The following is a 12,321-nucleotide window of genomic DNA, read 5'->3' on the forward strand; positions in this document are numbered from 1 at the left end:
TGCTCAGAGCCACCTCCAGCCTGGCCTTGAATGTCTCCAGGGATGGTGCATCCACCACCTCTCTGGGCAAACCTGGGCTAGTGTTTTACCACCCTCATTGTAAAGAATTTTTTCCTCACATCCAGCCTGAATCTCCCTCTTTTAGTTTAAAACTATTGCCCTTCATCCTACTGGAACAGGCCCTGCTAAAAAAATCTATCCCCATCTTTCTTATAGGCCCCTTTTAAGGACTGAAAAGCTGCAATAAGGTATCCCCAGAGTCTTCTCCAGGTTGAACAACCCTGACTCTCTCAGCTTTTTCTCATAGGAGAGGTGCTATTCTGTTATTTTGTGTAGGACTGTCGCAGCATTCTTGAGATACAGATCAGTGTTCTAAAAGTATACCTGATCTTAGTTTAAAACATGAGCTGCTCTGGAGGTTCTGTAGACAGCTCAAACAGTTTAGGTAAAGCATTAGAAGGAACAGACTGGTGTACAGATTCACCTGGAGTATCTTCAGAAAGGATGTGTGGTGTCAGAAAACATTGCATTTCAAATGTCCAGCATCACAGCTTGGTCCCAAGTGTATCTTTAGAGGAAGTTTGCATCAATTATGACGTCCCATTTGTGTGCTTTAGTTGGCAGCAGTGTTTCTCACAGAGTTTGACGAATTCGGACACGATGAAAACAGAGGAAGCCAGTACAGTGAGAAACATCAGGTCTGCCAAGAGGGAACAGAGTAGATATGAACACAGCTGGATTTACTGCTGGGCAGGGATCCTCAGGTATGAACTTTCCTACAACAGATATTTGTGCTGGTGTAACTCCATAGATGGATACCCTGTCTATGCTTTTGCTAGCTTTAGAATTATATGACAGTGGTAGACAAGAAATACCTGTGGTTGCTATAGTCCACTTGGTGGGTGAAGCCGCTGCATTAATCATTTGGGATCATGGAACCCTCCTCCTAACTACATACCTAAAGCAGATGGAATACAGTGTGTGTAGAGTTTGCTTAAAACTGATTCAAATGATAAAATATATATTGCTTTTCAGCAAGGAAACATTCCCACTGCTTTTTCAAAATGGAGTGGCTGCATCATGATTCTAGATAGAATTATCTAGGGAAATATCATCATAGAGAGCTCATGAAAAATCTTCACAAGCCCCTATTTACATGCATTTATGTGCAGTAAATCAAAATTCAAAACCTGGGCAGGGATAATATCACTAAATACTACTGCTATTTGTGTTTAGCTATGTGTATGTATATAGGCATAAGAGCTGTTGATTGGGTTCCCCTACCAGCAGTCTTCTGGGAGCTGTCATGTAACAGTTTGGCAATCAATCACATCTGCTTTTAAAAATAGCTTTAATGGGTAAAATACATTACTTATTTTGCAACTTACCTAGCACTCCTAAATTCTCTGTCTGGAAGATCTTTTGTAGCGGAGGGATGTATATAACAGCCAGCTGTCCCAAAAATGATCCCAGCACAGAATACAAGAACATGCGGTTTCGAAAAAAGCCTATTTCAAATATCAACTTTGTCTAGAGAAAGGGGGAGAAAAAATGAGCAATGTAACATTTCCCAATCTCCTATTGGTACTTGAATGTCACCCTGTTTCTGTGCATGTAAACTCCAAACTTCCTCCTGAAGTTACATGCTAATTTAGGCAGAGCTACATAGTTGAAAGTGTACTTGCAGTTGAACTATAATGGATACCTTTATTTGTAGAGATGATAAAAATCATGCTGCTTCAAATGACATTAAAAACCCCCTTCCTATGCAAAATACTAGTGCTCTAATGTTTATGGTAGTGTTTTGAAACAAGGAATTATTGCTGACAGAGCAATCTTACCTGGGAGCGGCATGTCAGGGCATTGAAGAGGTCAAAAAATACAAAACAGGTAAAAGTCATTGTTGTGGTTCGAGGATTTATGCCACCTTTTGGATTCTGACAGAATATGTATAAATTCAGGGGTTAGTTAAGCCTTATAAAAGTACGCCGATTCAATAGATGATTTAAATATTTCCTTTAGCAATCCCAGTCAAAGAGTAGTAAAAAAAAAAGGAATAAATATATTTCTATCTATCTATTATAGGTAGCACTAACTTCTCTGTGCTAATTGTTGAGGTTATGAGCTTATCATCCAAGTTTTAAATTCTTAAACTGATGTAGAATTTCTATAAAGAATATTCTAAATTGTATTATTTGAACTGTTATAGTGACAGCCAGTATTTACTAACAGCAATCCATAGTAATCATGTACCTGGCATTTTCTACATACTTGGGAAGCTGGAGGTGAAAAGTACCTTAAAGCACTGATATTGTATCAAGTAATAGTTTTCCCATTCTAGATAGGAACCGCCAAATTAGAGGCAATGCAGGAAGGCAGAAGCAGAACCAGGAGCTTACCCTGGGTTCTTAACCGTCTGCCCATTCTGATCCTTCCCCACTCGAAAGTCCTCCACATGTACTTCAGAAATTGCCCTTCGTTTTGTTCTCCACCCTGATGAAAACAAGATCCTTTTGCAGATTTTCCTCACCTCCTTCCAGAAGACAAAGAGGGTTCCACTGATGATAATTACAGCTGACATGAAGATTTTCAGGATCAGTGATTTGCTGAGTATAGTATCTGTGATACGTCGGGGTGGCTGTTTGATAGTATCCTTATCAACTGGTTCCACTCCCAGGCTGCCACAAAGAGAAGCAGAGGGATGTGTTTAGTTAAGGCAGATCATCCCAAAATAGTACTGCTGATAAAACAAGATGGATCTGCAGGATGTGATACTTTGGAGCATAGCAGGAGTATTCTGGGAGGGTTAGATAACATCCCAGATTTGTCTGCAACACCTGTGCCGAAAGTCTTTATATTAGACCAAGGTGCATCACATCAGTATCCCATCACAGAGGGAGAACTGGCCATGAGATTGAGGCTAAAAGTCTCTTCCATGTTCTGGAAGTAGTAATTGTAATTAGCAGTACTTGTAATTAGCAGTTGGATGAGGTTCCCACGTCTTGTGATTTTGGGGCATATACCCCAGCATGTAGCCAGTATTCCCTTGCCAGTCAGACCTGCAGGACTAGTAAACAGGTGGTGCACTTGGGATAAGGGACCATTCCTAGTCAAAAAGTGGAATAATTGATTCCACCACTGAATGTGTACATTTAAAACCTCAAATAAATGCTTTCGGAGAGACCAGGAGGGAGCAAAAGTACAACTTGTCTTATCTGACTACTGAAAGACTGGCACATTGGTAAGAAATCATAACAGCTCGTGTTTCTAAGCCAAATTCAGGCATATTAAAACCAAGAACATTTTGCTCATTTCACTCTTCCATACCTCTGCGCTGGTGGCCCGTCCATGATGATGTTGATCCATAAGATCTGCATAGCATTGAGTGGATTTGGTAGGTTGAGCACAGTTGACAGAGTAATTAGGCTCAAAGCTGAAATACTCCTGCAGAACACAGAAGAACATTATTCTGCATGGCATCACCAAGAAGGTGCTTTCACTGGAGTTGAAGCAAAGGGGAACTTACGTGCTCAGCTGGAACCGGACAAAATTCTTTATGTTGTAAAATATTCCCTTTCCCTCTTCTATTGCATTCCTGGAAGGGAGAGAAGAGTTTACTAAATTACCACTACTCATGTTATTTTGCATTGAGCTTCCTGTGACACTCAAAATGCAAGTTGCCTTCTGCAGCATTAATTTCAGTTGAAATTCAGACCCTGGCTCAGGAGGAGGGTATTAGTGCAGGTTCTTGGTTAAAATTACTTTATTAGAACTAGTGGATCTGAAAACCTGGTTCATATGGCCTGGTCTTGGATCATTAAGCTAGCCTGTGACTTATTTATGGCCTCACTCTACGCTGTTTACTCCCTCTGTTGGTGTGAACCAGCAGAGCATTGCAAATTATGTCTACTCTGAGTTTCCTGGACGAGGCAGAGAGCACAAGTCATGATCTCTCCAGACTTCCAGGCGCTTTCAAATCCCCAGTTAGTTACAGCAATGAGAAAACAGGGCTTTCAGATGAAAGGTAGCTTTGTCACCACCACTTGAAACAAAAGTCATCGCGTGTACGCGACTGAAAATGAGCCAGACACACACTAGGTGTCTCCACTTACTGCCTGTTGACGTGCATGTCTTGCGTCCTGTGTTATTTCCAGGGCTAGTCACACAGCAGACTTGTTGCAGTGGATAGCCAGAAAGTATCTGAAGTAATAAAGTGTCTGACAGTAAGAAAGTCACTGAACCTACATTACTGTTGAGAAGTCATCATCCACAAGAATCATGTTGGCAGCTTCTTTGCTGACATCTGTACCAGCTTGTCCCATTGCAATCCCGATATCAGCAGATTTAAGGGCCACAGCATCATTAACACCATCTCCTGTCATTGACACAATAGCACCAGCCCTCTGCAAAGCCTGTGAGAGTGGAGAGATGAGAGGCTCTGAAGCCAGGAGGAGGTAAGTCCTTTTGGCAATAGCAAGATTTGAATGCAATATTGAAACAGTAGAAGTGTTATGTGACTTTGAGGGTAAAGCAGACTCAGCAGCCTACTGAGGATGGAACTCAGACCAAGAATTAAGAGACTGGATTTTCAGGAGTATAAAACTCCATCAGGAGTTAGAAGAGGGGAATGAAATGTCAAAAATAATTCTCCTGATATTATGCTTGCTAATATCTCACTAGTGTCTTTCAAATAACTCAGGCCAGATCTGCAAGAAAAATGTTGATGCATTCAGTGACAATTGATACCAGAACTGAGCTGCCCTCTCTCCTCTCTCCCTCCCCTCACATCTTGTTTTAGTGAGATATACAATGGATTTAAGAGGTGCTTAGTACCTTTATTATTTTCAGTTTGTGCTTTGGACTTGTTCTGAAGAAAATGGAAACCTGAAAAACAAAAAATACGATCTTGTGTTAGGCAGTTGCTATTGGATTGGCTATTGGATTGGCTTGGTTTTTGTAATCAAAACCATTACGTTTTTGACGGTGGATGATAGCTCTGCCTCTGCCAGTTGGTCCAGCTCTTCCCCAGACATGGCTTTCAGCTTTCCATTGCAGAGACCAATATTCTGCCCTGGAAAGAAAAGCCCAAAATGAGATCTGCCCATCAGCTCTGGGAAAAGACAGCTATTTTTTGACTCAGAGAACAGCGGCAGCAATTAAAGAATTTACTGGGAAATTTATCTGATCCTAGAGCATCTGATAGGGCACATAGTTCTCTGGGCTCTGAGCTGGGTCAGTCACCCTGTCATTGTTTAGCTGGAGTTATGGAAGCAGTCAAATACCCAGAAGTAAAGCTGATACTTAATCTGTCAGTCTCTTCTCTGCTGCTTGCTCTGTATATTTCTAATGGCAAAAAGCAAAAGTGGGAAACACAGAGATACTCATGCTCCTAATATTAGTGGGGTGTAAAATCCTGACAATGCCATCTGTCTCATTTAAGGGTCTTACGCTGAGATTTCTCCATTTCTGGTGCTAAAATAGTGGAATTAAGTTACTAGAATTTGTCCCATAGCTCATAGCTGCTCTATTACTGCATTTCATATGATTTGTTTCAATGGAAATGCAAGAACTTAGTGGCATTTAAAACCTCAGTTGTACACACAAAGAAGGAACCAGTTGATTATTAAGGAACATAACATTTGACTGATCTAACGGACATACTGTAGACCCACAGGAAAGAAGCTAAGTTTGCTACCTATAGCCACAGCAGTTTCCAAGGCATCTCCAGTTATCATCTTTACTGATACACCAGAATCCAGAAGGACTTGAACAGCTTCTCTCACTCCAGCCCTTGGCGGATCAATTATTCCAACCAGACCTAAAAATGTTAGTTTGCCAAGTTCTGGACCTGAAGCCAAAGCAAGTACTAGAAATAGAGGGGGAGGGAAAGAAGACAAGACTAAATTACTAATAATACATTTCCATACCTTAAAATGAACATTTAGATGAGATATTAAATTGCCAGTTTTCCAGCAGAGGAAGTAATTAAAACCAGGTCTTTAGTCATTCTATTCAGATCTTGCATAGACACACAAATTTGGTCCAATCAATTAATGTAGTTCTTCTGAATTGGAGCATTTCTGTTCCACATGTTTGCTTAGGGATTATTTCTTTCTAATTTAAAGCTGTCCATCAAGTCTTCCTTAAATGCAGAAGGATTAAATTGGGACAGTGCGATGTTAGACTAGACACTATTAAATTGCTATGTTATACAATAGCAATCATGTAAAAACTTAGACTTTTTGTTTGTTTTGTTTTAATTGAAAAATACAAAATGTAAATTCACTTAAACCAGTGAAACTTCCATCATGCAAACGTCAAGGCTCTGAACACTTTGTTTCTGTTCTTGGTGCCTAACCGTATCATTCAATCATTCTCAAATCACTCAAGGATATTGTGCCAGGGGTTCATGTCAGTGCTGCTTTGATGATTGAATCATCAGCTCACAGCAGGTGCCTGAGCTAATCACTTTTCTTCAGAGCAGTAATTTGCCATTCACACTGGTAGATGATTCAGATATTGCAAAGCAAGCTCTGTACATGATTTACTAACTGCAAGACACAAGGCTAGAGAATATGTACATTAACTATACCATCTTCCAGACTGTCTGCCAAGACTTGTTCTCATCTATTACACACTGGGAATGTGCACAGGAGATGGTGTCTTTGTAACTGTGTAAAAGTCTAAGACATTTCTGAAAGGATGTTTCTAGCAATGAAGGGAAGGAAACGACACGTATAAAAACTTCTGTGGGCTGCAGTGACATGTAGTCAAGATCAAAAGGAGATCGTTAGATTTGGTCCTAATAGAGAATTGAACCAAGCTTCAAATAAAACTCTCTGTGCCCAAATCCATGTTTTGAATCCTTTTCAGAGTTGCCTTTTTGTTGCCTTTGAAACAGCTTCTCCAAAGCAAAACTTGGCAGAGCACTGCTTAGATCGGGTTCAGCACATAGATTTTCAATGCACCATTCAGACTGTATCCCAGGCAATCACAGCGCTCCGTGGAAGAAAAGTGTTCACCATTTCCAGTGCTTACTTTCAGCTCCTTTCAATCTCCCTAATTTAAACTCAGAAAACAAAAAGATCAGTGGAAAGCAAGCAGCCAGCATACTTAAGACATGACCCTTGGCAAACTCTGATGAGCATGATGAAGAGATCATGTAATTGATGCTAAGGACTGAGCCTCTGTCCATACTGACCAAAACAGAGCAGGAAAGCATAAGGGCAGATAACCTATAAGTGTAAGGGACGTAGACAGTAATGACTGACCCCTTAGACCTGATGACCCCATTCGTTTTTCTTCCTGCTGGTAGAAGGCTTTCTGCTGGGGCGTAAGTGATAACGAGATGCCACCGCTGTTATACAGAGAGCAGTATCCAATCACTTCTTCAAATGCTCCTTTCATAAAGTAAATATCATCCTGATCCTTTAAAGTAAGGAGATAATATACTTTATTGAAAAAAGAAAGAAAAGAGCACACTTTAAAAATACTGATAATGTATAAGGCTTTACATCCTCAGTAAAAAAGATCTTTGTTGCTCTTTTACCTGTTTGTAAAATGCACAGGTGCAGGTATTATCTATAGGATGTGATATTTTTGCTCTAGCCATTTTTCATGTTCAGCTATCATAGACAGAACGGTAATAAAAAGATTGGTGAGTTCTTTAACTTGAATATTGTATCAGTCAAAATAAGCTCCTTAACCCCATAAAGGAAAAACAATCAGCATTTTCCTCCAAACATCATATCTTTCTTCACCTGTCTGAAAAGCTTTTGTTTTCATGCTCAAACCCCTATATGAAAAGTATTATCTTCTCCCATTCAAACACAGCTTTTACAAACTAAAATTACACCCAAGTTGGGAATTTTGAGGTTTGTTCTGTTTTCTCTTGACACAGTTTTAAATTCTGAAAACATTATTTGCTAAAGAGATACCATTTGATGCCTATTGTAGAGGCACAATTAGAAACATGAAACTAACTAACACCACTGTTTGCTTTACCTGATTTTTCAGTGCGCATTTCACAGCCATCCACTTCTGTTCAGAGCTAAATGGAATTTCCTTATTTCTTACATAAATATCTTTTATGTCAGCTAATTCCATCTAAAGTAAGGTAAAACAAAAAGAGCACTGTAATGCTGAATAATGCCAAAGCTTATATACATTTTCCATATTACAGGCATGACTATTGACCATGTGCTTCCAGCGGTCATACGCCACAGAGCTCAAGAGGAAGTGTGGGGAGAGTAAAACTCATATTTTAAATCCATCTTTTCCTTTTGATGCCTGATGTGGGATAAATTAAACTGGAGTTTGAAGCTTGATCTCTGTTGACTTTTGCAAGCACTGGGGAGCTGCACTGCTGTCTTGGTGGGGCTTTGGGTCAAAGGAGGTTCAAGTCCTTTCCCTAAACCAAAGGCAAAGCAAAGGGCAGAGCAGATTTCTTCCAGCCCAAGCTCATGCTCCCCCACCTCAGTTATTTCCAAGCCACCTAACTTGAAATTAAAAAGGAAATGTGCAAATAACTGAATGGTCAATCATGAATGTAGTTTCAAATTATTTCCTGATGGATTAAACTCAAAAAGCAATTCACTACAAGAAGACCCTTCCGCTCTAAAGTGCAACAGTTCAAATCAATACACGCCTGCTTTAGCAGCATGCATGGGTGCTCTAGGTGAAGAGGTAGAGATCAGAAACAGCTTTTCTCTCTCCTAGCTCCCACCAAACCAAAAAAAGAATAAAGAAGAAAAAGAGACAACGTCCCTTGTATTCTGCTATTGCTTTGCTGCTGAATGGTGGTGCAAAAGGAAGATTTTAATTTAGCATTGTCCTGGGTTCAGCAGTAGCAATCATGTTTTTTCCTTTGTGTTAACTGGTGCAGTGCTGTGTTTTGACTTCTAGTTTTGAGAACAGCGTTGGTGAAGCCGATGTTGTCGGTTGTTGCTAAGTGATGTTTACCCTGACCAAGGACTCTGTGAGGCTCATGCTCTGCCAGGGAAGAGGGGAGGCTGTGAGGAAGCAGAGGCGGGGCGCCTGACCCGGGCTAGCCGGGGAGGTATTCCATACCACAGCACGTCATGCCCGGGGTGGGGGGTAACTGGGAGTTACCCGGAAGGACAGGAGCTTCCGGGTGGAACTCGTTTTCTTGGCCGGTGGTATCGTATTCTCTTCCCTTGTTATTTTTCCCTTATCATTGTTTTAGCTGATAGTAGCGGTGGTGATTTGTTGCTGGACTGTTCTTGTCTCAACCCGTGGGAGTTGCACTCTCTCGATCCTCCTCCCCGTTCCTCCGGGAGCGGGGAAGGGGAGAGCCCCGGTGCAGGGAGGGGGGGGAGACGAACACGGACCTTGATTGTTGTCAGCTCGGCACCACTCACTGGGAGTGAGTGAACAAGTTACCTGACTGGGTTTAAACCACGACAGTTCTTTTTTGGATAAATCACGGCAACGTGCTGGGGCTTGGCCTATGCTTACAGGGCCTTGTTCAACACTATCCAGCACCTTCAAAAGGAAAAGAATGTCGGTGGATTTGAGGGCAAAGTGACAGTCGCTACTCAAACTTTGGCTGCAATGAACTGCGCAGCTACCCCAGTGGCAAGTACAGCAGCTGCTCAAACTTCAACTGCAACAGACAGCGCGGTTACCCCAGCTCCAAGCACAGTAGCTACACCACCCCCAGCAACAAGTACAGTCGCCACTCAAACCACAGTGATAATCACTGCAGCCAAACCAGAGGACCAATTCATACCAATATCAGTTGCCCCTGTACGCAAGAGAACAAGCAAAAAGGAGGCAAAAAGGGTGAAGCGAGATGAAGAACCAATGAATTCACCACCCGGTCCAGAATCTGATCAGGAGTCATCCTCACATGACGAAGAAGAAGAAGAAGAGGTAACTTCTCGACCTCGGACCTCAACCGAGCTGCGGAATATGCGAAAAGATTTTACCCGTCAACCAGGGGAGCACATCATCACCTGGTTACTCCGATGCTGGGACAATGGGGCCGATGGTCACGAACTAGAAGGTACAGAAGCCAAGCAGCTGGGATCACTTGCTAGAGAAGGGGGAATTGACAAAGCAATTGCAAGAGAGAAAAAGTCCCTCAGCCTTTGGAGGAGGCTCTTGGCAGCTGTGAAAGAAAGGTTTCCGTACAAGGACGATGTTACGAGTCGTTCGGCCAAGTGGACTACTATAGACAAAGGCATCCAGTCTCTGAGGGAATCGGCCATCGTAGAGATGATCTATCACATCAAGCCGAATAACGGGGATACACCTATAGATCCAGATGAAGTTGAATGTACACGACCCATGTGGCGAAAACTTACACGGAATGCACCGTCATCATATGCCCATTCATTGGCAACAGTGACCTGGAATGACATAGTACCACTAACAGTGGATGAAATGGTTCATAAACTCCGAGAGTTCGAAGACAATCTCACTCCTTCCATCATCTCAGCTGTGAAAAAACTGTCCCAGGACCTCGACAAATTGAGGGACGATGTATCTGATTTATCCAGCTCCTCACGTGTACCAACACACGTCTCAGCTATTAACAAAAGACGTCCTATTGTTCAAGAGAGGAGATACAGAAGGTATACGCCACGGGGTACCCTATGGTTTTACCTGCTGGATCACGGAGAAGACATGACAAAGTGGGATGGAAAACCTACTTCAGCTTTGGAGGAACGGGTGAGTGAACTGAAGAGGGGAGCAAGGGCCAAGACTGATCGTCCCATGAGAGCTACGGCTTCAGTCTCTGGTGAGCAGTTTCCCAGATGGAGTGGAAGAGCTGATTTTACTCCAGCTCCTGTGATAACGAAGAATAATCCCTTTCAACACGACTTAAGTGTCCAATGCTGTGACGACCATTAGAGGGGCCCTGCCTCCAGCCAGGTGGAGGTAGGGGACAATCGGATTTACTGGACTGTGTGGATCAGATGGCCTGGCACATCAGTCCCACAGAAGTATAAGGCTCTAGTAGATACCGGTGCACAGTGTACCCTGATGCCATCAAGCTGTCAAGGGGTGGAACCCATCTATATTTCTGGAGTAACAGGAGGATCCCAAGAGTTGACTGTGCTGGAGGCTGAAATCAGCCTGACTGGGAGGGAGTGGCAAAAGCACCCTATTGTGACTGGTCCAGAGGCTCCATGCATCCTCGGCATAGACTACCTCAAGAGAGGGTACTTCAAAGACCCAAAAGGGTACCGGTGGGCTTTTGGTATTGCTGCTTTGGAGACTGAGGAAATTGAGCAGCTGTCCACCTTGCCTGGTCTCTCAGAAGATCCCTCTGCTGTGGGGTTGCTGAAAGTTGAAGAACAACAAGTGCCAATTGCGACCACAACAGTGCACCGGCGGCAATATCGCACCAACCGAGACTCCCTGATTCCCATCCATCAGCTGATCCGTAGACTGGAGAGTCAGGGGGTGATCAGCAGGACCCGCTCACCCTTCAATAGCCCCATATGGCCAGTGCGAAAGTCTAATGGAGAATGGAGACTAACAGTAGACTATCGTGGCCTGAATGAAGTCACACCACCATTGAGTGCTGCCGTACCGGACATGCTAGAACTTCAGTATGAACTAGAGTCAAAAGCAGCCAAGTGGTATGCCACGATTGATATTGCCAATGCATTTTTCTCCATTCCTTTGGCAGCAGAGTGCAGGCCACAGTTTGCTTTTACTTGGAGGGGTGTCCAGTTCACTTGGAACCGACTGCCCCAGGGGTGGAAACACAGCCCTACCATTTGCCATGGACTGATCCAGACTGCACTGGAACAGGGGCAAGCTCCAGAACACCTGCAATACATTGATGACATTATTGTGTGGGGCGATACAGCGGAAAAGTCTTTGAGAAAGGGAGGAAAATAATCCAAATCCTGCTGAAAGCCGGTTTTGCCATAAAACGGAGTAAGGTCAAGGGACCTGCACAGGAGATTCAATTTTTGGGAATAAAATGGCAAGATGGACGTAGACAGATCCCCACAGATGTGATCAACAAGATAACAGCAATGTCTCCACCAACTAATAAGAAAGAAACGCAAGCTTTCTTGGGTGCAGTGGGGTTCTGGAGAATGCACATCCCAAATTACAGTTCGATTGTAAGCCCTCTCTATCATGTGACCCGGAAGAAGAATGATTTTAAATGGGGCCCTGAGCAGCAACAAGCCTTTGAGCAAATTAAACGCGAGATAGTTCATGCAGTAGCCCTTGGACCTGTCCGGACCGGGCCAGATGTAAAAAAATGTGCTGTACACTGCAGCTGGGGAGAACGGTCCTACCTGGAGCCTCTGGCAGAAAGCTCCAGGGGAGACT

General features: G+C 43.0%; 1 protein-coding gene across 1 annotated transcript in view; it reads right to left on the minus strand.

Moving 5' to 3' along the window:
* Positions 1-180: 180 nt before the first annotated feature.
* ATP2C2 (ATPase secretory pathway Ca2+ transporting 2) overlaps positions 181-12,321 on the minus strand; it is a 31,836-nt gene continuing 19,695 nt past the window's right edge. Inside the window, exons 16-27 of the mRNA XM_061475071.1 lie at positions 8,005-8,106; positions 7,272-7,428; positions 5,696-5,866; positions 4,974-5,071; positions 4,834-4,884; positions 4,246-4,412; positions 3,527-3,595; positions 3,328-3,444; positions 2,531-2,678; positions 1,842-1,937; positions 1,389-1,530; positions 181-700 (exon numbers count right to left, since the gene is read on the minus strand). Of these exons, the coding sequence (XP_061331055.1) occupies positions 591-700; positions 1,389-1,530; positions 1,842-1,937; positions 2,531-2,678; positions 3,328-3,444; positions 3,527-3,595; positions 4,246-4,412; positions 4,834-4,884; positions 4,974-5,071; positions 5,696-5,866; positions 7,272-7,428; positions 8,005-8,106 (1,428 nt within the window). The 3' untranslated portion in view covers positions 181-590. The remainder of the gene's footprint in view (positions 701-1,388; positions 1,531-1,841; positions 1,938-2,530; positions 2,679-3,327; positions 3,445-3,526; positions 3,596-4,245; positions 4,413-4,833; positions 4,885-4,973; positions 5,072-5,695; positions 5,867-7,271; positions 7,429-8,004; positions 8,107-12,321) is intronic.

This window comes from Pezoporus flaviventris, unplaced genomic scaffold, assembly GCF_033815535.1.
Source record: "Pezoporus flaviventris isolate CSIRO_AGI_PZ_B2104156 unplaced genomic scaffold, CSIRO_AGI_Pfla_v1 ptg000082l, whole genome shotgun sequence".
NCBI lineage: Eukaryota > Metazoa > Chordata > Aves > Psittaciformes > Psittacidae > Pezoporus > Pezoporus flaviventris.